This window comes from Colias croceus, chromosome 7, assembly GCF_905220415.1.
Source record: "Colias croceus chromosome 7, ilColCroc2.1".
Classification (NCBI taxonomy): Eukaryota; Metazoa; Arthropoda; class Insecta; order Lepidoptera; family Pieridae; genus Colias; species Colias croceus.
This window is the reverse complement of record NC_059543.1, coordinates 6,725,604-6,750,713: the sequence shown is the minus strand read 5'-3', so window position 1 is coordinate 6,750,713 and position 25,110 is coordinate 6,725,604. Positions and strand designations below refer to the sequence as shown.

At 36.9% G+C, this 25,110-nt stretch overlaps 1 protein-coding gene across 1 annotated transcript; it reads left to right on the top strand.

Moving 5' to 3' along the window:
* The first annotated feature begins 22,302 nt into the window (after window positions 1-22,302).
* LOC123693240 lies at window positions 22,303-24,553 on the top strand. Its single transcript, XM_045638240.1, has 2 exons — window positions 22,303-23,721; window positions 23,765-24,553. The coding sequence occupies exons 1-2, from the start codon at window positions 22,303-22,305 to the stop codon at window positions 24,551-24,553; spliced, it is 2,208 nt and encodes a 735-aa protein (XP_045494196.1).
* Window positions 24,554-25,110: the final 557 nt, after the last annotated feature.

The following is a 25,110-nucleotide window of genomic DNA, read 5'->3' as shown; positions in this document are numbered from 1 at the left end:
ATACTAAAAATAACATAATTAGTACATGTTCATTCAATAGCTACTTATATAATCTTCTCAACATTATCCTATAAATATCTAGTATCTAAAGTAGGATTAGGAGAGAATTGTAATAGATTTTTAGCAATATAATAAACCACGAAAGTACGGAGTCTCAAAAGGTTCTAATCAAATTCCACGAGGTAATGCTTTCAAAGCCTCAGTTACTAGGAGATCATAGAAAGGAGGATCACCTTTATGGCTTATGTTATGAGGTCCATGCGTTTAGTTTAATGGTAGCTTCAGAAGCGGTATTAAAGTAATAACTGGATAAACTCAATGGGACTTTGTAAGAGTCGCAGGATTGGAGAAACTGATAAGAAGTATCATAGCAAAATCTTAGTTCAACGTCGCAAACTAAATTAACGTTTGTAGGTATTTTCAGGTCCTCTACTTAAAATGGTTTTTCTTTTTATGAATTTTTTAAAATCATGTTTTTAATTTTCTTGTGAAATGAGAAAAATAAATACGCTTACAATAATTGATACTTACAATTTGGATGGTTATATTTTGTGTTACTTTTATAAAAGAGTAAAAAATTAAATTTAAAATAATGAAAGTACCTACACGAATAAAGTTACGTCAACTTCCATATTTCCTTGTCCTCCAAAGGAAGAGAAACTATTTACATAACACTTTGATATCGGAGCACAGTTTATCAACACCAGTAATAAATTCCCACTCCATCACGCACTTACAAAGCACAAAGTATATATCATTTCTCACTTCAAACGAATAATGAAAGGCGTATTCGCAGAAATGTACAATATACGCAAAGCAGATGTTTTCATTTTCGCTTTATATTAACGAATAAAAAACGACTTAAGAAACAAATGTGTCAGCGCTTTGATTGTTTATTAAAAAAGAGGAATTTCGAGTATTAAATGAAAATCTGTAGCAGTAAATTTGTCGCCGTTTAAAGAGATTAAAAGAGAATGTAGCGTGAGATTGAATGGCGAATTCATTTGTGCTATCCCTCCGCCTTGGGTAATTTATATCGGCTTTGACGCTCCCTGCTTCGTGTGAGCTATTTTTCCGGGATTGTCATTGAAAAGTTGAAAAACTTCTTGCGAAGTAACTTCGCGCGGTTGGCGATTTATTCAAATCATTTTTCATATGGTGGTACCGATATAAAATTTTGAAGCTGGTTCATGTTAAATAATTTTGATTAATTAATCACAGGTTATATAATCAGGCTTAAAAGGAAGTTCATTATGAACAAATTGGAACAAAATATTTTTTATTGGATGAAACTTGTTTAACTCTAGAAAATATAAAACATTGTCACCATACGTTTTTCAAGGGTATTTCCTAAAATATTAGACCCATGTATTATATACTACCTACATGTGTGTGTTCGCACACATATTGACACGCAATATTTTTTCATGATGGTAATTGCCAGAACAATACTCATTCAAGAGTAGGTACATACAGGCAGATGCACCTGGGCACGCGTGACACCAACAATGCCCTCGTTCCTTTATTCTCCTGAACACTCTAATGCCTTAGAAATAACTAAAAACACGTTCCGCCAATATTACATGGTATAATTCTGATAATACTTCGTACACGAAGCATTCTGGCACAAATTAATAGCGACATGCGCTTGTTGCGTACATTGCATACTTTATGGAATGTATTACTTAATTATGTGTTAAACTACCTTATCTACAAATTTGTAGGATATTTTAGTTGAACGAGAGTTATGTTAAAAATAACCCAATAAAATGTCACAAACATAAATATGCATTAATAGTGATACGATATAATATTATAATGATTATGTATTAGGTTATTTCAGAGCGTTGACTACTTTTACAAATGGCATCTATCTTTACTTAAAACCATAAAATTAGACAAGCATGAATTTACTAGTTTATATGTTTCCATAGTTAATTTTCCCTATATCAAGTTACGCTCCGATAAATTTTAATCTATTTACAATAAAAAATCGTATTTAAAAATCGTTTGCATAAATTGACTAGACCGTTATAAATAAGAGCATGAATGAATAACGTTTTAAACTACATTATTCAGAACATCTATTTTAAAAATACTATTTAATTATTCAGAAATGTTTATGTGCAGAAAATTCCTATTGATTTTGGAAACCATCTTTTATGATTTACAGTGGCTTTTGTAAATTTTATGATCGGGTTTTGTTAGTCGTAAACATTTTACGGTTCTATAAATATGTTGTGTAACAAGTAATATCATTTCATAGTTTAATAAAATAATACAAAAATAACTTATAAAAGCGTGTTCTTTTTATACTTTTAAGAGGTCAGCTTACTTGCATTTTATAATTACTTAACATAATTTCTTTGTTAACTATCACGAACATAATATGCATTAAATTATTTGAAGAGTTGAGAAAAGTTAGTGTTTTGCTGTAATTAATTTATGAACACAATAATTAAACGATACATCGTTTTCAGATCAGAAGTCAATCATACTTAATAACACTTATACAGAAAGTTTACACTTATTTCTTCTTACTCGTATTCAGTATATCAAATGCTAATCTAAATTGGACTTTACATCGTAAATTTTGCAGTTCAATATCGTTTACGGATGTAAATGGGGCATAAAGAATGGTCAGACCATAGAACATTATCTCCTCGGTTTAGTTTCGATCGCAAACTTTATATCTCAGGCGAAGATTTATTGTAATGAAATCGTATGGCTTACAATTTTCCTGTGCGTGAGTTTATCGACGGGAATCGTAAATAATTCAACTAATAAATACCTTTGTTTTGGTTGTAAAGGTATAAGATAGTGAACTCGTTTGGCAAGTTGTTGACAGAGTGCACGCGATTTTGTGATTTGACTGAAGGTCCCTTTTTCGTAAACAATAAAATAATTTGCAAGGTTAAAGATTAAAAGGTAGGAAATATAATGTATACGCATGCTATGAAAATTGTTAATTCCGTCGTAAAGCTTTCAACAAAAATATACGCATTTATTTGTAGACTCTTATAGATTAAGGCAATACAAATATTGAAATATTGAATTGGTACTTGTTGATTTTGACAAGTTTACTACTTTAGAAAAAAATATTCAAGTGTTCATTTTGAATTATTGAACCTGTTTTAAAACCATATAAAATATCATTATTATTAATTGTATTACGTAAAATATTCTATCATATTGTTTGCTCAAAAGAAATGATATTTTACAATTGAGAAGTCTTCCTCGACTAATTTCTCGAACTTGACGCTGTCTCAAGTAACTTTACAATCGTGGGAATTCGCTCAAAATCAGTACTCAAACTTCCACACCTTCCAAATGTCAATACAAAACTCAAAAACAAAAGCGTGACCTCACTTAATGCAGTGTACACTAATTAATCACCGAAGTACCGAACACGGTACCTACACCAGCGACAAGGACTAAGTTCATAATTGTATTCTGAGTTTGGACAGCCACTTGATTGATTAGCCTGCGCTTCGTGTGCCGATGTACGACATGTGCACGGGAATTAGACCGCTATGACCTATAATTTTGTAGAACCATTCTCGTAAGTACCTTTGAGCCGTGTGATCCAGCTTTAGGCGTTGCTGATTTGTCGGCATTGGTAATCGTATGTATTGTTAATATTGATGGTAAGCGGATAGAGTGCTTGCTCTAGAATGTTCTAGAGCAAGCACGTTATCCGCTAGCTAGCTAGATCATGTGCTCGAGCTGATATGTAAAGCAAGTTTAATGGAATCGTCATTTTCAATATTAGATTTAATCACACGTTGAATGCGATATGCAATGAAGACTCCCTTTTTGTGCTTTTGGTAAGTCCATAAGACTCTCCGTATACCTATTATTTTATATTATACGTTAAAAATATTTTAAATTGTTGATCACTTTTAGATATTATATGAGTGATAATATGATTATTTTGATTAATATGTGATCTCATTCTATCACTTATTAATGAGCTTAATAATAATATTATGAAAACCATGCATCGAGAATCTTAAGCTCCTTCAATTGCTTATGTTATTGTGTGGTAAATAGCTTATAAGTAAATATTAAATAATATAATTCAAAAAGAGGATAAATTCTCAAACAACATCAGTTTACAATGTTTAAATATTTATATACAAAAACTGAACTGCAAAAATTTTGTAAAGTTATTTTTAGTCAAATTGCTCATAAATTGAATTTGTGCTCGTCGCCCACTACGCGAAAATTTTAGATTTACCAGCGCTTATTACCAAAACTAAATAATATGATGAAATTTAATTCCGTGTGCAAACTACGCTACAATTTATCAAAACTTTTCTGAGCGCATAATATTATTATGATAATCATAATCGCTGCTTTGAAGTGTGAGCTTTGTTGGGATACTTTATACAATATAGTAAACTTACAATTATTATTATTCAATATTAGCTGTGCCCCGCGATTTTACTCGCATTGCTCCGCTCTTGTTGGTCTTAGCCTGATGAATGTGATGATATATAGTTAGTTCATAGTCTTCCTCGATAAATGGGTTATCTAACAACGAAATATTTGTTTTAATCGGACCAGTAGTTGCTGAGATTAGTGTGTTTAAACAAACAAATAAACTTTTCAGCTTTATAATATTATGTAAATAATAGATAATACTGATGGTAAAAGTTTTCTAAGATATGGGATATGTTTATACACGAATTAGTTAGGTACAATAAAATTTATTTTCTGCCTGTGGCTTCAACTGCATACATATGTATATGTAATATCGCGATTACTGTATTATACCTATTATGTTATTCTACTAATTTCAGCAAATATAGAAGAGCGGTTTTTACAGGAAAAGCAACGAATATCTTCACATCTATCCTAATAAGTTGCAGGATTTAGATGAATTAGAAGGATTACTGTGCTAATTTGGTAGTAGGTTTAGAGCGTAATTCAGATGCCAATTAACGATTATAAGATAATAGATTATTACATTTTATATCATCTTTAAAAACAGATTATTTTTTCAGATTAGATCTTCTTCGTGATTCCTTGATTACTATATAGGTACATTTGCGCTATAAGCTGCAGCAAGCTAGGGACTAATTCCTAGCCAGGACAAACAGAATATCTATCGAGTATTTCATGAAGCCATAGATATAAAATAAAATACAGCCTTTTTACACAAAACATATTATTATACGATTTATTTTAAAGGATATTAAAATTTCAACCGTACTGAAAAGTTTAAACGAATATATATAATATTATGTAAGTTTATCCGTTTTAAATGCGCCAGAATTATAAAGGTATAGTTTTAAATATTTAAGCATATTTAAATAGTCAGTCAGGAAATAAAATACTGAACGGAGTTTATTTTAACAATTTTATACATCGTAGCTTCGTTGAAATGGGTTTTAATTAATCCCTTGATGTCTTATAGCAAACAGTTTTTATCATAATTTTATTTTAATTATCAATAAATAATAACGTTAAACAAAATGAAGGCATAATGGGGCAATAGTTTAAATTTTCCGAGTAATTATTTATTCAAACCAATTTTTATTGAAAATTTAAAAGTTAATTATTTTACGGTTAAGAATAACTTTATGTATTTGTGTGTCATGTATAAAATACATATATAATATAATTCGTTAATAAAACTATCCATGTATCCTTGACCCCCTATGATGTACAATGTCGTCTTAAAGCCACAATCACTGTCCCTAACTCGAGTAATAAAACATTCTACACACGTAGTGCACAGCCTAACAGCGACCGCTTAATTCAATAAATCTAAGCTTTAGAGAACTGTCGGATTTACTAACAAACGTTAATGTGTTTAGACTAGTGTGTGAGCGCCTGATGAATCAATTGATGCTGATCACGAAACTGCTGGCAAAGGTAAATAGCAAGCAAACACTATTGACTTGTGACCTAATTAATTAAGAAAACTGGTATTGCAGTATTGTGTTAGTACCACTTAGTACCATATAAATCTAAATAATAAGACACGTTAGTACTAATGCGGCTATCGTTTCGAAGAAGTGTTGTAGGTATATTAAATTATCAAATGTTAATGAGTTGTATATGTCCTGCGGGGACGAGTCATCTTCATGGTCAATAAATCATTTTCAACCGGTCGAGTAATAATATTGGGAGCGGTTTAAGGGCAAACTGTACACACAAAGTAATATTTATGCGAACAGAACTTACTTTAGTAGGTACTCTTTATTGAAAAATTTGTGACATAAAATATTAATTAATCAAGGTAAATATGAATTAAACTATCTTTCCAAAAGTCAGCTATTATTATACACTCACTCCATAAACGCGTTTAAAAACCTCGTAAAGGCATGCTTGCCGGCTGTTAAACTAAAAGTTTGACAATAAATTCAATTGACCGCTCCTCGATAAAATTTTAACACAATATAAATTGTGCAAAAGTCCCGTGTTTGTAGCTTGTCGTAAAGTGTTTATATTCACCTAGGGAAATAATAAAGTCTTCATATTTAATTTTTTAATTTTTATATTCTTTTAATTAATTTTTTTTGGTTAATAATTAGAAATTGGCATCGTTTTGCTGTTTGATAATACGCGGAATTATCTTCTTGTGAAGCAACACTTTCTTGTTTGATAGTTCTTCAAACTTTACGGATTTGAATTTCTCGGAATAATTTCTTACTGCAATAAACGTAACAACTCTTTAAAACATAAAAATCAGAAGCTTAAAAAGAAAACAATCCTTTGTAGCTGATCGAATAAAAAGTGCATTGGAATGAACAATTTATTTCGACTGTTAAATTTGAATGTTCGAAGCGAATCGGAAACCACAATAATATTCTTTTAGTAGTATGACGTTTTAATCTTATATCCGACTGTGATTTTTCTACTCTGAATTTCGAATGGACGTACGGAGAAAGGTTGAATGAGATAAAATGTATTCTGGGAATAATAATTATCTCGTTATTATTTCAATTATATATGTATACCTTAAGGTGAATATCCTTGAAGGCCTTGAGGTCTACTCTCATTGTAGGATAAGTAATTTATAAATATGGATAAGTTTGTAATTTTTCATGTTTGAGTTAATAAACGTTTAATAATAATGAGATATTATATTGTACTAATATCTAGAAAAATTTCCACTGAAGCCAATTCTTGATAATTATAATTATTATGTAACATAATTATTATTTACAACATAGAATGCTATTAATTTTGATCATTTCTCACATTCAGTGTTTTTTCAACTTTACATATTAAATTATTGTTCTACTTGTACTACCCAGTTGTTTCAGGAATGTTTTATCATATTTTTAAATCTGGAAGAAAGAGCAGACAAACCCTACCTCAGCTACAACCAACGAGACAGTGTGATGAAAGCGTAAATCTCACCTAAATAAAGATGATAAGCGACCCTAATATTTTCTTACTAGCCGCGAAATATTACCGAAGCCTCCTCCTATTGTCCCTGCTTTAAGGTCAATCTATGGCTGTGTGACATTTGAAATATATAGATACAAAAAGTCAATATTTTTCTCTTTCCTATTTGGTATTTTTGTAGGTAAGTTTGTACTTGGTATACTGCTGTGGATATATAGATCCAAAAAGTCAATATTTTTCTCTTTCCTATTTGGTATTTTTGTAGGTGGTGGTGAGGCTTTTCTTCCATCGAGATTAATATAATATATTCGTACGAGGATCACGCATATCTTGATGCAAATTCGGAGCGTTGTAGCATTTAATTTCAACAGAAATTCGGCGAAGTAGATAAAGGCTGGAGTTTCCGAGTACCCGTCTTTTATGTAGAGAATAATTATTTACAGTCTAATAATATCAATTCAACGGAATTACAACGTACGATTTTTATTTCGTTATTTTCGGAAATATTTTTCCATTAATTATTATTTGTTTTTCTAAGCTTAAGCTTCCTATGAAAGATTACACCTTAATCAACAGTGATCGCTATATGGGTTGTTGGATGTCAGATCTCATTTTAACTTGGGGAAAATAAATGTGTGGTTTATTTTTAGGTATTAAGTTGAACTTCATAACGTTGATATTATAAAGTATCTGGTATGCTTCGAGCAGGGTGGATTCGATGTCAAAGACTGCTGCTTGTGTGAGGAATTGCTTTTAAATCTCTTGCGCAGGTGCATACGAATAAATTATAAATACATAATATTATGTTAACTACAAGGTAGGTTAGCTTAGTTTTAGTTGTTTTGCTTGCTTAAGATAATATACCTACCTGTACGACTTGGACATATTATATACATATAGGATTTGCTTGTTTTATAATAGTATAAATACGTATAAAAAAATTATGAAATAGGTACTTAAAAGTGAAGCGTCTTCTTCCGCCGCCTTCGCGCGTGATGTCAGAAGACATCACTTCTAAAGAATATAATAGAATGAACCTGTAGAATTGATAAGTTTATAGAATACTTGGAAAAATAACCACACATCTTATGCGCTTACTGAAAACGCGAATAAAGCTGGTCGAAATTAGATATTATATATTTAGAATGCAGTTTGTATAGATTATATTATAATCTTATATATATATTATCTGTAGTCATTAAAAATATACGTGTAGCTATCGCAATATCGAGGATTGCTAACAAATGCTGGTTCAGAACCACAGAGTACTTTTATGTTCAGAACTAACTTGATATTGGCTAGACCAGTACAGGGCGTCGGATAATACCCATTCGCTGTGGGAAAGTACTATACATGATCTAGTTTAACTGGAAATGGTTGTGGAATTGATTCTTTCAATATGAAGAAGTATATTTTTTATCGCAAACAACGTTTTTTGTTGAATGGATAAACTATTGCGTACTAGCTGGATACCGTGGTTTATTCACGTGTTACTTGGATAAAGGAGGAATAATATCTAATCTAGAATTAAATTAAATTATATCTGAGTGCCAAATACTTCTTTTTTATAAGATATGATAAGCTGTTTTTCTGATGGAAAAACAAAACCAAGAGTAATCAATCAATTACTTTTATAATTTGACCTAGTTGAGACGAAATATAATATATTTCAAGAAACATTGACTCTATATAAATTTAGCTTTGGTTTGACGATGATTTTCAAGCAATAACAATATAAACTTTAGTGACCTAAGTTTCAGTTTGTGACCATTGTGACCATTATAAGTTTTTGTCTATTACCGCAAAATTTAATATATTTTTTGTAAAAAATGACATTTTGTAATTTGAAAGGTATTTTTATAGAATTTTACCATATCTAGATTCGTAGCCACGCATGGTCTATGACGCTTTAGCTGACTGTGCAAAATCTCGTTCGCCAGGAACAATATTTTAGTGGTTAAAAACGTAAAGAGAAACGTGAGCGGCGTATGCTATATTGAATATCTACTAGATTGTAGCTCGAGCTAACCGAAGCTTTTATATGATCATATAATCCTTGTTTATTTATCTGATACGAAGAGTTGCGTTCACATTAATCAGTAGAAAATGAATGCAGAGATTTCAGTACGTGGTATAATTGAAACCGCTTAGTTTTGCTTTTGGAGAATTTTTGGTACGGTTTATTAAAGTAGCCTGGATTCGTTTCCAGTTAATATTGAATGGAAGTGAATATCTAACTAAGCGGTAGTCGTATTTGAATGTCCGTAGATCGATATAACTTTTACTGAAAATGTACGTAATCAAAATTCTTTCTCCAGTGGAAATTTCATCTCCGGGGAACAAGCCCAACTTTTGATAAGGCTTACGAGATGCAAATTGTTGATATTCGTATTTTATTCAAACTAGCTTCCCCACTTTTTAGTTCAAGGACGAAATTTCTTTTTTATACTATGTAGTGATATTTGCAACGGAGAATTGTTTTAATCTTATATCAAGTATTGTAGGACTATAAAATAGGCGAATCAACTAAGATTCATCCCTAAGCAATGACACATTTCTGCTGGTTTTTAAGCTGAGAAACCATAAAAAAGTTATGAGTTCTCCAAAGTTTTTTGTTTTTGTCCTTAACAATAATAATTAGGACGAACGACACGAACATATATTTCTATTTTCAATAAAATAAACGGCAAAGATAGGATGTATGTCAGGCTTTTTTTAGTGTTATTTTGAACCAGACTTCATAATTACCTCTAAGTCACAACCAGGACCGTCTACACTAATTGAACTATTTAAATTCCTACAATTATTGTAAAAACTTGAAAGAACAGGTCTTTTCACATGAATTATAGTAGATATGGTGGTACCATAAATCGTCTGTGATAAAAGTTAAGGCCAATGATGATAATAGTAGATATTCAGAAAAACATGGAGACAACAATACAGAAAAAATAGAGATCGTTTGTGTTATTCTAGTCTAGTAAGTTAACATTTTTTAATAAGGAATCAAATTTTATTAAAATATATTTTTTATTTGCTTATTATAATTATATTGCTGATCTTTAGATGAGGCTAAAATAATGAAACTGGCATAAACTACCAAAAACCTCCATTGAAAAACAACTATTTTACTACTCCCTTTTACCATCGGAGGGTAGAAATAAAATTGTCAGGTCGTAAATAGTATTTGTATAGATAGGGGCGACAGATGAGATATGCCGTCGTCAATTCTGGCTCCCCTCGACCCTTGGGATCTGAGGTGTGACCAGTCATTGCTAATGTGTAATCTACATTACAATTCAAAGTAAGACGCCTTCGTTCATTAGTTTTATATAAAGTTAAAGATAACAATAGACGCACAATAACTAGATACCTATGTGTGCGAGCTTTTGAAGGATTAGGTAATAAAATATAGTTCAAACACTTAAATTCATTACTTTCATACTGCTTATCAAAGAAAGAGCCATAAATAATAAACTCAATGGTCATACAAATTTATTTGTAAAAAAAGCTCTTGAATTTCTTAAAGTTCTGGTTACAACACTTAATAATTGTGATAAATTATAATCTGTTCGCACATGAAGTTGTAACGATTTAAAATTGTAATTGATTTGACGTAAAATATACTCAATAGATTTAAGTAAAATTTCATACGATAACGTGCTTAAAGCTTAGCTTTGCGTAAGCTACTATTTCCTATATCTACGTACGTTTAGCAGCAAGCAGAATCTAGAACCAGAATAAACAATTACTTAGTCTTCAATCATTATTTATTCAAGGATCTATTTTTACTCAGCAAATAATTTTATTTTCATGTATACCGTAATAATCGGTAGTTTTATAAATTCTGTTGCATTTGAGGTGAACACGTGGGTTGAAATCCGCCTTAAAGTATATTTTCTTCAGTATTTACTTGAAAAAAAATAATACTATAAATAGTGTATTTGCACTACACAAATTTCACAAAATAAATATACTATCAACCTCAAAAGTCACATTTAAAAAATATATTTCTGTGTACCTTGGGACTTGAGCGCAATCTTCATAATTCTTACCGTTCCTAACTAGATGAAAATGTGGCTACTTCTGACTAACCCAACATGAATAAACTACGTCAATAACATAAAAGCTTAGGTTATATATTTTACTGCGCAGGTATATTTATCAGCGAGCCCAGTCTAGCTTAGGGTCGTATAAAATATGTCTTTATTTTTATAGTGGGCGCAACACGGCTTTTACGGTGGACATTAATACAGCGACTTTTATTGTTACCTACTATTTTTTCATTTGCTCCACACTATTTATCTTACTATTATTATTAATCTCTCGGGTGTTGGTCATAAACAATTTGGTAAAGACCATAAAAACGTTACCTCTTAGAATTCCGTAATGAAATACGCATGGCCCAAACTTATCAACAATTTATTATAGCAATATTGGCTTTTTCAATTTTTACATTTGGAGAGCAAATATGTTTTAAATGTTCAATAATAAGCAATTGAATTCACAGTATTCTAGTATATTACTTAGAAACTCACACTCAATGTAAATTCCCATGAAAAAAACGTTATAAACGTTATGTATCATTTCTGAGAATATACTTAATAACAAAAATATATGTTCCTATGATATTTAGAAATATAATACGACGAAGTTTTAAATATAATTTAAATAATAACCTACTAATTTTGTACAAAGAAAGACGAAAATATTGGAGACATCCATTTCATTAATTCTCTATATTGACAAAGATAGAAATAAGTATTTCGATTATAATAAAAAATAGTAGGTACCTACCTATAAAAATTAAAAAAAGATTGTCTTTAATATTCACTAAGTTATCCATAACAAACATACGTGTTTTTTTTTTCTTTAGGTAAGTATATAGTAATATATGGTAGATAGAGTTGATCTACCAACACTCATTATCCATACTAATATTATAAACTAGCTTCCGCCCGCGACTCCGTCCGCGCGGATGTCGATCTTCGCGTGGATGGTTATTTCTCCATTTTGAGTACCTCTGTCAATAACATCTTATAAATATCTATTGGACCCAATTCCCAAATACGGCTACGCCTATAATAATACGCAACGTATGTTCGCGGTTCTACGGAACAACGTCTACGGATAAAACTGAAAAAAATAAGATTATTTTTTTTCTACGTATTTTTCCAGGATAAAAAGTATCCTATTTTACGCCCAGAATAATAAGGTATAATTATACCAAGTTTCATCGAAATCGAACCGCTAGTTTTCACGTGATGCCTTCACATACAGACAGACAGACAGACAGACAGACAGACAGACAGACAGACAAAAATTTTTTTAATCACATATTTGGGTTTGGTATCGATCCGGTAACACCCCCTGCTATTTATTTTTTCAATATTTTCAATGTACAGAATTGCCCCTTCTACAGATTTATTATATGTATAGATGCGAAAGTAACTTTGTCTGTCTGTTTGTTACTCAATCACGCCTTAACTACTGAATCAATTTGCATGAAATTTGATATGGAGATATTTTGATTCCCGAGAAAGGACATAGGCTACTTTTTATCCCAGGAAAATGACGCAATCCCGGAAATCCCACGGGAACGGGAACTATGCGGGTTTTTCTTGGACTGCGCGGGCGAAGCTGCGGGCGAAAACCTAGTATAATATAATTTAATTGAAAACACCTCAAACGTTAACGTTAACAAGGCTCATCTGATAGCTATTCAATATCACTAATATTCCGCTGTCTACCTGTCTGTCTATCTATTGACCTATCATTTAAATGTTCACAGCATATATTATGTATAGTATAATATATTATTATCACTAATATCCATTGGTTTATATCACAAATACCTATACGTTTTGTTTGCTAATCTATATATATAAAAATGAAACCCGTTTCGCGTTGTCACGGCATCACGCGTGAACGGGTGGACCAATTTCGATAATTCTTTTTTTATTATATTCCTTGAAGTACGAGGATGGTTCTCATGTAGAGAAAACATAAATATGTGCCTCGGGCGAAGCCGGGGTGGACCGCTAGTATTCGAATGTTTTTATATTATGTAAGAATGTAGTAGGTATAGAAGAGGTATAATTACATCGTGTGTTTATGCTATAGAATATTTTGATAAATACTTTCTCAATGAATACATCAAATTTTGTTAACCATAATCGTCAAAATTATGTTATTACATCAGACACTTACACAAATATAAATCTTAACAGAAAGAAATGAATAAAAGTTCTATTTCCTTTTTTTCCTTTCTTGAAATAAGCGTTCTTTCTGTCTAACATCACAGAAGCGGTAATTGTTAATTTACACTCAAATATGCAAAGCATTTACAAGTGGTGCTTAAGTGGGGCCTTTGTCTAGAACCAACAACTTATATGAACGTTAAAACTCTTTTCTTGTTTAGAAAAATAAGATTTGTAACGTTAAATTATTAAATATTTGCGTTTTGGTACGAAAGTTAAGCCACAAATAAACTTAGTATCCGCATATCGTTGTTAATAATAATTTTTATTTATTTTATTTATTTAACACTTTATTAGTTATACAAACAGGAAAACCTTAGAATTACTTACAGCTAAAAACAGAGTACAACTAACTTGGCGGCCTTATCACTAAGTAGTGATCTCTACCAGGCAACCACGGTAAAAGGTAACGAGCAAAAAGGTCACATATTGGCGGGACGAGAACAGAAAAAAAAAGAATAATAATTGCAAGAAAAACCAAGAAAAGAAGAGGTTTTATCATACAAACATGTATCTACATAAATTAATACATATCTAAATATATATAATATCATATACTTATATACATATATTATAAAGATAATAAATATAAATCTACATAGACATACATAAATAAAATAAATAGGTATATATACAAATTATATATATACATAAATATAATACATTATATTCTGAAGGAAACACACCGATATTTAATGAAATAAATATATTGAAGCCATGCATATCTATACATAAATACCACATATACTACTACATACATGTAAAATAATAAAAGAATGTTACTGATCCGGATCAACAGCGGAGAGAAAGTGTTGTCTCACAAGATTTTTAAACCCCGAAGCGGTCTGGGCTTGTCGAATGTTTAATGGCAGAGAATTCCATAAATTCACGGAAATTGCTGCGAATGACTTGCCATAGAAATTTGTGCGTCGGCATGGAACACGCAAGATGAGTCTGTCCTCAGAGCGAAGTGAATAGCTTTCATTGTGCAAGAAGGAAAAATTGGACTTGAGGTAGGAGGGAGCAGAGGGATTAAAAAGGATGCGGAACAGTAGTTGCAAATAGTGTAGATCCCGGCGAAGTCGGATAGGGAGCCACTTGAGCTTTTTCCTGAAAGAAGAAACATGGTCATATTTTCGAAGGCCGAAAATAAATCTAATACAGAAATTTTGAAGACGCTCAAGTTTATCAAGATGCTCAGCTGTTAAGTCAGGAAAACATGCATCAGCGTAATCAAGTATAGGAAGGAGAAGGGATTGCGCTAGCGTAATTTTAGTAGGAATAGGCAAGAAATTACGAAGCCGCCGGAGCGTAGCAAAAGCAGCATATATCCTGCGGCTTAATTCCTGGATATGGAAAGACCAGGATAAAGTTTGGTCGAGCAACACACCTAAGTTTCTGACTACCGATTTGTAAGGCAAAGCAACGTCACCAATTTTAATGTTTGGCAAAATACCCCAGTCAATTTCTGAAATTAGGTAAGGACTACCAACTATGATAACATTGCTTTTAGCTGGGTTGATTTTCAGACCAAATTCGTTACACCAGTTAGTTATATTAGAAAGTTCGGAATTAGAAGAATGTATTGCCTTAGGTAAGTCAGCTAGGGTGGACTGAGTATATATCTGTAGGTCGTCAGCATACATATGGTACAGAGACGTCAGCCGGGAACATAAGGAGTTAATGAAGATGGAGAAGAGGAGAGGAGACAAAACGCCGCCCTGAGGAACACCGGCAGAGACCGCACACCAAGATGAGTACTTAGTATCCACCAAGACACGCTGCCTCCGGCCGTGCAGGTAGGAATGGAACCAGTCAATTACCGAAGGAGAAATGTTAAGTACACGCAGCAGACCCAGCAGTACGTCAAAGTCTACAGTTGTAAAAGCGTTGCTGAAATCTAATAGAGTAAGTACTGTGAGCTGCTTATTGTCCATCCCAGCACGAATATCGTCAGTGACCTTGACCAGAGCTGTAGTCGTACTATGACCGGGACGGAATCCGGATTGAAAATCACTAAGGATATTATTTTTATTCAGGAAGGAGGTAAGTTGATGATGTATTACACGTTCAAGGACTTTGGATAGGAAAGGTAAAATGGAAATTGGACGGTAATCTGAAAAGGAATTTGGATTAGGTTTTTTGGGAAGAGGGATGACTTGTGCATCTTTCCAAACAGTAGGAAATACACCAGTGGACATAGAGAAATTGAGAATGTGAGTAATGGAGGGGATGATGATATCGAGGATGGGAATGATCATAGTACGACTAACAAGGTCACAGCCAACAGCATTTGATGAGATGGACAATATATGTTTGTTAACATCCCGTTCGGAAACTTGCTTGAAAAGGAAAGGAGGATAAGAAGGGGTAGGAAAAGAGGAGAGAATATTGAGAGTACGGTGCTTCATATTGGAGTCGAGCGAGGAGGATGACGTAAAGTGCATATTGAGTTGGCCAATATCAATAGTATTAGGGAGAGCATTCGATTCTTTACCAATCCCCAAGCTTTTCAGAAATTTCCAATTAGTGGCTGAGTCACCGCTCTCAAGGGAACTGTGGATATGGCGTCGCTGAGCGTCTCTGCACAATACGTTGCAACGATTACGTATCCTATTATACTTTGCCCGCGCTTCATCCGTCTGTGCAGTTTTCAACTTAGACTTGGCACGGTTTCTTTTTAAGGAAAGAGATTTTAATTCCGGAGTAAGCCAAGGTGCCGGTGTGTGTTTCTTTTTGACGGGTCGGAGTGGTGCGAATTTGTCGTATAGGTTTAACACGTTCACTGCGGGTCACCCACAATCGGCCTGGTGCTGTGCCAAATCACTGTGCGCGCGGAAAAAACAGGTCTTTCTCGCTTGTGCGGAACAGGTTTTCTGGGCATTTTTACGAGCATGATAGAGACAAATATAGTTTTCGAATTGTGACAAGAAATGTAGTAATATAGGCAGTTTACTTACGCGACAGGTCGTTTTCGACCTCCGCCGCACAGGACTTTAAAAATGTTACCTCAGTGCGGGAGCGGGCCTGTTTCGGTGGGTGACCGGTAGCGACCTGTTGCCGCACTGTGCAGATGCATACGCGTTGAGCCGCCAGTAGTGTTGTGCAGTCAAAAGAAGGATGCGCGCTCGTCGACTTCAAAATGGCGCATCGTAAAAAAAAATAACGCTAGAAAATGTAAGTAACAGTGATACTGAAGACGATTACGAAGAGACTAAACGAATTAAATACAGGAAAATATTTCAAAAGCAAGAACCAAAGCCATCCACCAGCAAAATCACAATTTTAGAAAAAATAAAATAATCCGCCCAGCAAATTATAAACGCCAAAGTATTCTCGGCGGCGACATAAATGACGAAGAAATTTTCCCTAAAAAAAAAATATGACTACCCTGATTCTAGAAATGACATTTACATCAGTCCGAGCGGAACAAAACTTCGTCATGTACAGGAGTAGGACCATGATAACTCGGTTACGAATAATATCATGGTAAGAACACATTAAAATATAGTTAAAGTTAATTATATAAAAAGAATTGTATTTAATTTTGTTTTTAATTACCTACTATGTTTGGCTTAGTGCTTATAAGATTTAAATATAATTAATGACTTTTCTTTCACTATCCCATCACTATAAAAATTACACTTTGGTGCGGGATCAGGCCTTGTCGGCCTGACAATTTCGATTGCTAATTTCTCAATTTCTGTTTAGAGAATCCAGGGGCGGGATTAATGTATAGACAAGTGATTCATCAAGATTTAAAAACTGTAAAAAAATCATAGATACTTTATGGGTTGGCTAAGATAATAGAGCTTGAATACTTCTCAGAGCTGTCGTGTCGAAAGGGCCTGCCACGCACATTAAGAAAGTCAAGTGGGTGCTTTTTTGGACTGCCACCGCACCAGCTGAAAGTCATTGTTATTTTTTACGCAGTGAACGTGTTAAAACAAATGTGTTTAGTAAGGAGACTTTCTCATCTATAGACTGCGCATCGAACACCTCTTGCCAACTAATGTTTTGCGCATCACAGCGAAGCAAATTCAAGTCGATTCCCCCAAAATTACGCAGCAAAATGGTAGACGGTTTGAGTTTCGGAGAATGGAGCTTGTAGGAGAGGTAAATGAGGTCATGATAGGAGAAAGCATCGGCTGAACACTGACCGTGCTTGGAAATGAAGTTGGGTAAGGAGACTATCATTAGGTCAAGTAGTGAAGGATTGCAGCCTGGGAAGTAATGAGTTGGATTTAAGGAAAGGGCATGGAGATTATAAGAATTCAGGATGGAAAGCAGCTTATCACTACGGCTATCACCTTTAAGCAGACAAGTGTTGAAATCACCCATAAAAATTAAATGCTCGTATTGGGGAGAGAGGTTATCTACAAGGGTTTCAAAGGAGGAAAAGTAATCTATGGAGAGTGAAGGACAGTAAAAAACACCAAGAAGGATTTTGGCCTGCGGCAAGAGGACTTCAATAAGGAGATGTTCGGTGGAAGAGGTAGAGGGAGGTTGAGAGGAAGAGCAAATTAATTTATAGGGAATGTGAGAGCGAAGGTAGATAGCCACTCCACCACCACCCTTGCCAACACGATCGTTGCGTATAAGGTGAAAGCCGGGGAGAGAATAAGCTGAGGAGGAATGACACGGCTTGAGCCAGGATTCTGATATAAGGATGGCATGGATATTACTTGATATAAACGATGAAAGCATGTCGGGATAATGTGCCGGAATACTTTGGGCATTAATGTGGATGGTATTGAAATTTTTAGGGACGTTATTGAAGAAGGAATCAAGAGTAGCATCAAGAGGAGGGGAAACAGCACTGTGAAAACTATCATCGCTACTGATAGATAGGGAGGCGAGGTAGCTAAATGACGTAATTCAACGGCGTCGTCGAGACTTATCAAAATCGAAAGAGAAAATAATTTCGAAAAGAAAAGCTTCTATGGTAAAAACCATTTTAGCGGTGGGTTTGGCGTGTACGGATTTTCAAAAATATAAAAAAAAACAGTTACTTGGGCATTCTCGAGCGCGTCAGATATTCATACTACGTATGCCCCAAGTCCCTCTGATAACAACGGTATACTAATCTGCCCGTTTGCGTGGTGGGGCTAGGCATATAAATTCGTCAAAAATGCACAAAAAAAAAAATTTACTCGAGCGCGTCAGATTTTCGGAAGGGGTGTTAAGTAGGCCCCAAGGAAGCTCCCCTTAAAAAAACTGACGATTACGACATGACGATAAGTTATGATGAATTTTTGAAAATGCAGAAAAAAAGAGTCCTTTTGAAATACTCGAGCGCGTCAGATTTTCATAGGGGAGGTTTATCTCGGTATCCTGAAAGAATATTTTCTTAATCTGACAAAAATGTTGGTGGGTTCTCTTAATCTGACCGAAAAAGGTTTGTGGGTTTCTTTTTTTTAATCATCGTTATTTCATATCAATTTTTCTTAACTCCCTCAGTTTTCGAGATATACACAAAAAACCGGGAGTTTGACTTTTTACGATGCTTCAAGTAAAAAAAGTTTTAACTTTGGACAAAAATGAAAAGAGACCTTTTTTTGTAAAATAAAATTACCTTTTTTGTTTATTTAAACTTTTTTTTTGGACAAAGTAAAGTTCGCGACTTATATGCTGCAACGCGATTTTCGGAAGATGAAATGGCTCCTCCAGACTTCCGGTCATGCGGAAACCGGCAGATTTTGTATTTTTAGTAAGTTTTAGATTATATTCTTCAAAATAAAAATAAAATCAATCGCGCTCGAGAATGCCGGATTAACGTTTTTTTTTACAAGTTCGCGACCCTATAACTCGGCGGCGTCAAGGACTTATGGTCAGATTAGTTAAATTTAGTCTTAAAACACTAAAATCAACCCCCAATATCTTAATCTGACGCGCTCGAGTATTTCAGACTATCGATTTTTTTTTACTAATCTGATCGTCTATCCTAGGCGCGCGTCACTACATATAGAGCTAAATAGTTAACAAGGTTGTTCTATTAGGTCTTAGGTATCTCTCATATCTTAAACTGCCACGCTCGAGTATTACAGAAAATTCCCCTCTTCGCCTCCCTATCTATGAGAGACGAATCGGACCAGTGTGAAAACAGACCGGAATTATCATTCAAATTTATATCAATTGACATTAAAATAACAATAAATAAGTAAAATATATATGAAAATAATAAATAAATAATATGGTATAATAAAATATATTAGATAATAATAATAATAAAATAAAATAAGCGAATATTATTTTGTTTACAATAAGTAAACGCTTCGTTACCTTATACCCACCTTAACAATTAAAACAAATTAGAGCATGCATTTTAATAACAAAAGAAAAATAAGCATAACTTAAAATTAACTATAACTAAACTAATTTAAATCAGTATGTACCGTTAGAATTAGAAATAGAATTAAAATTAAAATTTAGTCTATTGTACAAATAACATATGGCAATGACAACGATTGACAATCAGGTGACATCTGACAGCTGACGTAAAAAACAAACTAACAGGTGACAGTCCAGTCCAAAGTCAAATAAACAAAATAAATACCTTACAATTTGCATTTAAAACTTATTTGTAAATACCTCTTATATAAATAAAGTACTTAAAGGATGTAATACTTGAAAGAGAATACAGACTGGAAGGAGGCAAATAAAAGTAATAAGTTCAGGGAAATAGTTAATAAAATAAGAATAGAATAGACAGAGGGAAAAGAAAATTTAAACAGAGTGAAAGTATAGAATAAAACCGTGAAACAATGACTATCACTTAGCTCTTGTTGGTCTTCTAGAGCGAGATACACCCCTGACGTGTTTAGAAGGTTCGCCAGAGGATGTTGAAGCACTTGGTTGAGCCTTTTTGTTGTCTTCCGCAGTAGTAGGGATGTTCTTGAGGGCCCCAATAGTATCAACACGGTGGCGGACTCCGTCAGCAGCCATAACAAAGATCCTGCCATCCCTGGTCCAACACTTGGACACTCCGAACTGATTCCTGGCAGCCATGAAGATCTCATGCCGACCCTTGGTTAAGAATTCGGATAGTGTAATTCCTGAACCCTTAAACTTTGTTTTGGAGGACCAGATCTGTTGTTTCATGTGGAGTTCCCGAAATTTAATAAGAACAGGTCTTGGTTTGCCGTCCTTGATTGAGCCCATTCGATGACAGCGGCTGATGTCATTACCGGACAGTTGGGAAGTATTTATGCGTTTGGATATTGCATCAATAGCCACAGAGGTTGGGTTTTCGTCCTTGCCTTCAGGTATTCCGTGCACCAAAAGAATTTTACGCCTGTATTTCATCTCTAGGCTGTCATGTAGTTGAGTTAAAGCATCAACTTGTGCCTGCAGACATTGGAGCGAGGTGACAACGAACGCACGGAAGGCTGTGAAATCTGAAGCTAATCTAGATGGAGGACTAGCTAAGGATGACGTAGTGCTGGTCTTTTGCAGGTCATTTTGGAACTCCATCATACGTTTATTAAACGTCTCGGACATTTGAGCAACAGATTGTTTGATAGACTCCATAATGTCAATTAGAGGTGAAGTGAAGTTTATATGTGGTTGTGATTATATTGTTTAAGAGCTCTTTAAAAGTAGTTATGAAGGAGACTGTACAGGTGAGTATTTTAAAGACTTTAAAGCATAGTTTGTATTGAGTTATTAAAAATTTTTGAAAATAAATTTGGGAGCAATTTAAAACACGTATTCACTTTTTTTCCACCTACCGCCGAAAAAAGATAAATAATAATATGTTTAGTCTCTCTCCTCTATTATATGAGACCTCATTCTCATAACATAATTTCGACCTACTACATAAATACTGTTATTTATTATTTATCGACAGAAAAACGTAATGTCCGTTCCCGTCAAGACCTGGGACCTCAGGCGCTGTATAATCAGGTTTACGACCGATTTATTAGGTTTAAAACTTTATGATTTTAAACCAAGAACCATCTCGATCTAATATTCCACACACGTATAAAATAAACACTCTAAATGCCACATTTTCATTGGTCAAAAATAAACACAAAAATGCTTTAAAATTGAGGTCAAATTTAGCATCAAACAGACTGCAACTGGCAGTAGGTAAGTTCTAACTTTTACTACGTCAAATGCACATATGAAAATGTGTTTTAGAATAGTAGAGATATATTTAACACGCTTGATAGATGAGCACCGTTTATTTTACTTTGTTGCCCGTCGGATATCGATACTGGTCATTGTTTCCATACCGTGAGATATTTTACGACATACTGTGTCACACGGTTATGGTACTGTATTATGATGAATAGTTTCTAGGTTTGAAGGGACTTCCCCCCGTGGTCCAAGCCTTGTCGCGGCGGAGGGGCTCAGTAGCTTGGGGTGCAAGCCAGCACCTTGAGTGAAGCGAATATGGACCGAGCTGGTTGCTCTCTGTACCTCTCTTATTAGAAGAGTAAATAGGAGATGCATGGCGCTTTGGCGCGTGTCTGTGGCTCGAAGGGGCCAGCGGAGCTTTTGCTCGCAGGATGGCAGACAGGGCCGGGAGTTCTACAGGACTGCGGGGAAGACAACCCCTATAAAAAATTACCCCAATCCTAAGTCAGTGACACTCGGCGAGAGGATGAATGGTCGGTGGGAATCCGGCAGATAGAGATGTCTCAGGGGAGCGCCCCCTGGTTAACAAAAAGCAAAAATGGAGGTCAATAAAACTAAAACTACTCCAGGAGGGTACCACCTCGCTTCGAGTGTGGAGAATCCCTCACGGGACTGTCCCGACGGGACAGTACCGTCAGCCCCATCGTATTCTGGAGGGGGCACTGGCCGCCACATGGGTGATGCATCAGGCCCTAATGCTACTGAGCAACTGACCACTGGCAAACGACTAACGGAGACCGATAAGCTTAGCGAAACGGAACGTGGGGTGGAGGCGCGCACCCAAACGGGGCGCGTTGAAACCAGAAGGAGGAAGACTGGACCCAGTGGGCTGTCCACGGCAACGTCCGTAGATAGTCTCATGACGGTCCAGTCATATGAGGAGGATAGACTGTGGGCCAAGCGAAAGCGGTCCTCTGGAGCGAGCTGCTCAGGCTCCTCCACGGAAGAAGGCCGAACGCGGCAGGCCAAGAAAGCCTCGAAAAGGGGCAAAGGGCGAGGGGCTGCAGCAGCGGGGTTCTGTGCAGGTACAGCCTCTGCAAGAAAGACCTTAGCGGACATGACAGCCGCTAGGAAGGCCTTGTCGCGCGTACGGAGGGAATCGGAGCTCGAGGCTAGCGAGGAAACGCAGGTCACCCGAGCCTCTCGAGCCGGTACCTCCCGCGCTGGAGAAACTGGGGACGGACGTCTTGCCGACGATTCTACCGCGGCCCTCCAACGCCGTATAGAGGAGAGCCTGGATGCCATCGAGCAGGTGCGTGCAAAATCGACAAACCTAAGGGTGGCATTCAAACGTTCCCTCAAGGAAGCCTCGGACACCATTCAAGAAGCGGCGGTGCTTCTTGCACAACGTACTGCATCAGAGGAGACGCGGCAGCTGCAAGCTGCGAACACCCAGTTACAGGCGGAAATCGCGGGCCTCCGAAAAGAGATGGGAGAGCTTAGGGCTATCATAGGGACCGCACAGCCCATGCAAACGCGAGTGGACTCTGATCTGACCGCGGAGATTTTGCGGCAGGTTGGGGGAATGGTGGACGCCCGGTTAGAAGCGTTGGAGTTGCCTCCAAAAAGGTGTGTGAGGCCCCCATTGGCGGGGGATGGCAGGGTTGAGGGAATGGCGGTTGGGCAAGCCCCAACCGAGGACTTTCCTCCTCTTCCGCCGCCAAAGCCCCCTAATGGGGCACCAGCGAAAGGTGCTGCTCCAGCAATGGCGAGAAAACCGGAACAGCCTGCTGCGCAGCCTGCAAAACCGGGTCCAGCTGCAAAAGCCAAGGGAAAGGGCAAGGGGAAGGCTGCACGGCAGCCGGAAAAGACCAAGCCAGCTGACAAGGCTGTGCCCACCACTTCTTCTGCTCCCCAGTTGCAGCAACGGCTGGAGCAGGAATGGACGGTCGTCGGAAAGAAGGGCAAGGCGAAAAAGAAAAAAGGGGCCGGCGCGAGTGCGCTCGAGGGCGCAGAGGTTGCGCAATCCTTCGTCCTCGGCTGTCGTTATTGCTCTGCAGCCAGGCGCAGTGGAGCGAGGCGTCACCTATGCCTCTATAATGGCTGGATCACGCCAAAAGATCGATCTGGCGGAAATCGGTGTAGGTGCGCTGCGGTTCAAGCGTGCCGCGACTGGGGCAAGGATCTTAGAAGTCCCTGGTGCCGCAAGCTCGAAGGAGGCAGATGCTCTCGCTGCAAAGCTGCGGGAGATTTGGGACGAAGGCACCGTCAAGGTTTCCAGGCCGGTGAAATGCGCTGAAGTGCACATCATCGGCTTGGACGACTCGGCGGCTGTTGAAGATGTCGTGGCTGCGATTTCTCGGGCAGGAGAATGCCCTACAGAACACGTTAAGTGTAGTGGACTGCGCGTGGGCTCTCGCGGCTCGACTTCAGCCTGGGTGAGCTGCCCGATAGCCGCGGCAAAGAAGGTGGCACAGGTAGGCCGTATCCAAGTAGGGTGGATCTCTGCAAGTGTCACGCTTGGCAAGGTGAAGCCACAGCGTTGCTTCCGCTGCCTAGAGGTGGGGCACGTAAGAGCCGAGTGCAATTCGCTCGTAGATAGGAGCAACGTCTGTTTCCGATGTGGAGAAACAGGCCACAAGGCCGGGGAATGTTCTGCCTCCGCCGCTCGCTGCGTTCTATGCTCCGAGGCCAAGCTACCGGCAGGCCATCGGCTCGGGGGCCCAGCTTGCAAGGCTCCCAAGCGGAAAAGAGGAAATCGGGGACGCGATGGTCCAGGTACCGCACCGTGTCCTTGTCCCGCGCCCGTCGAGGCGAATGTGACGGTTAGCGAAATGGAAACGCAGTAATGGCTCTACTCCATTTCCTCCAAGGCAATATCAACCACTGCGCCGGAGCCCAAGATCTTTTGCTCCAGAGTCTGGCGGAGTGGCGGATAGATGTGGCGGTGGTGGCTGAGCCCTATTTCGTGCCGTCCCGGGACAACTGGGCGGCTGACTTGGATGGACTGGTGACGCTCGTAACGCAGGGCGGCACAGTAATGGAAAGGGTAGTCCGGCGGCGGGGTTGTGTCTCGGCCTCGATCAAGGGTAACACAGTGATCGGGGTCTACTTCTCTCCCAACCGTGGCCTGGATGAATTCGAGCGGTTCCTGGCAGATCTGGGGGAACTGATTGACCTAGCTCCTTCGCAGCCCGTGCTTCTGGCCGGAGATTTCAATGCCAAATCAATGGCATGGGGATCATCGGTGAGAAATGCGCGGGGTGCGGTGCTGCAGGACTGGGCGGTCGCGGCTGATCTCTCGGTCGTAAATCGCGGGAGTGAGCTTACCTGCGTGCGGCAAAGAGGGGGCTCCATCGTCGACATCACCTTCGCTAGCCCCCCCCTTGCAAGGCGAATTACTGAC

What these genes read in the sequence shown, in the direction of transcription:
- LOC123693240 (XM_045638240.1), top strand. Translation starts at nt 22,303, where the DNA reads ATGGAGGTCAATAAAACTAAAACTACTCCAGGAGGGTACCACCTCGCT. An exon ending in GTGCGCTCGAGGGCGCAGAG is followed by an intron (nt 23,722 to 23,764) that starts GTTGCGCAATCC and finishes ATTGCTCTGCAG; the next exon opens with CCAGGCGCAGTGGAGCGAGG.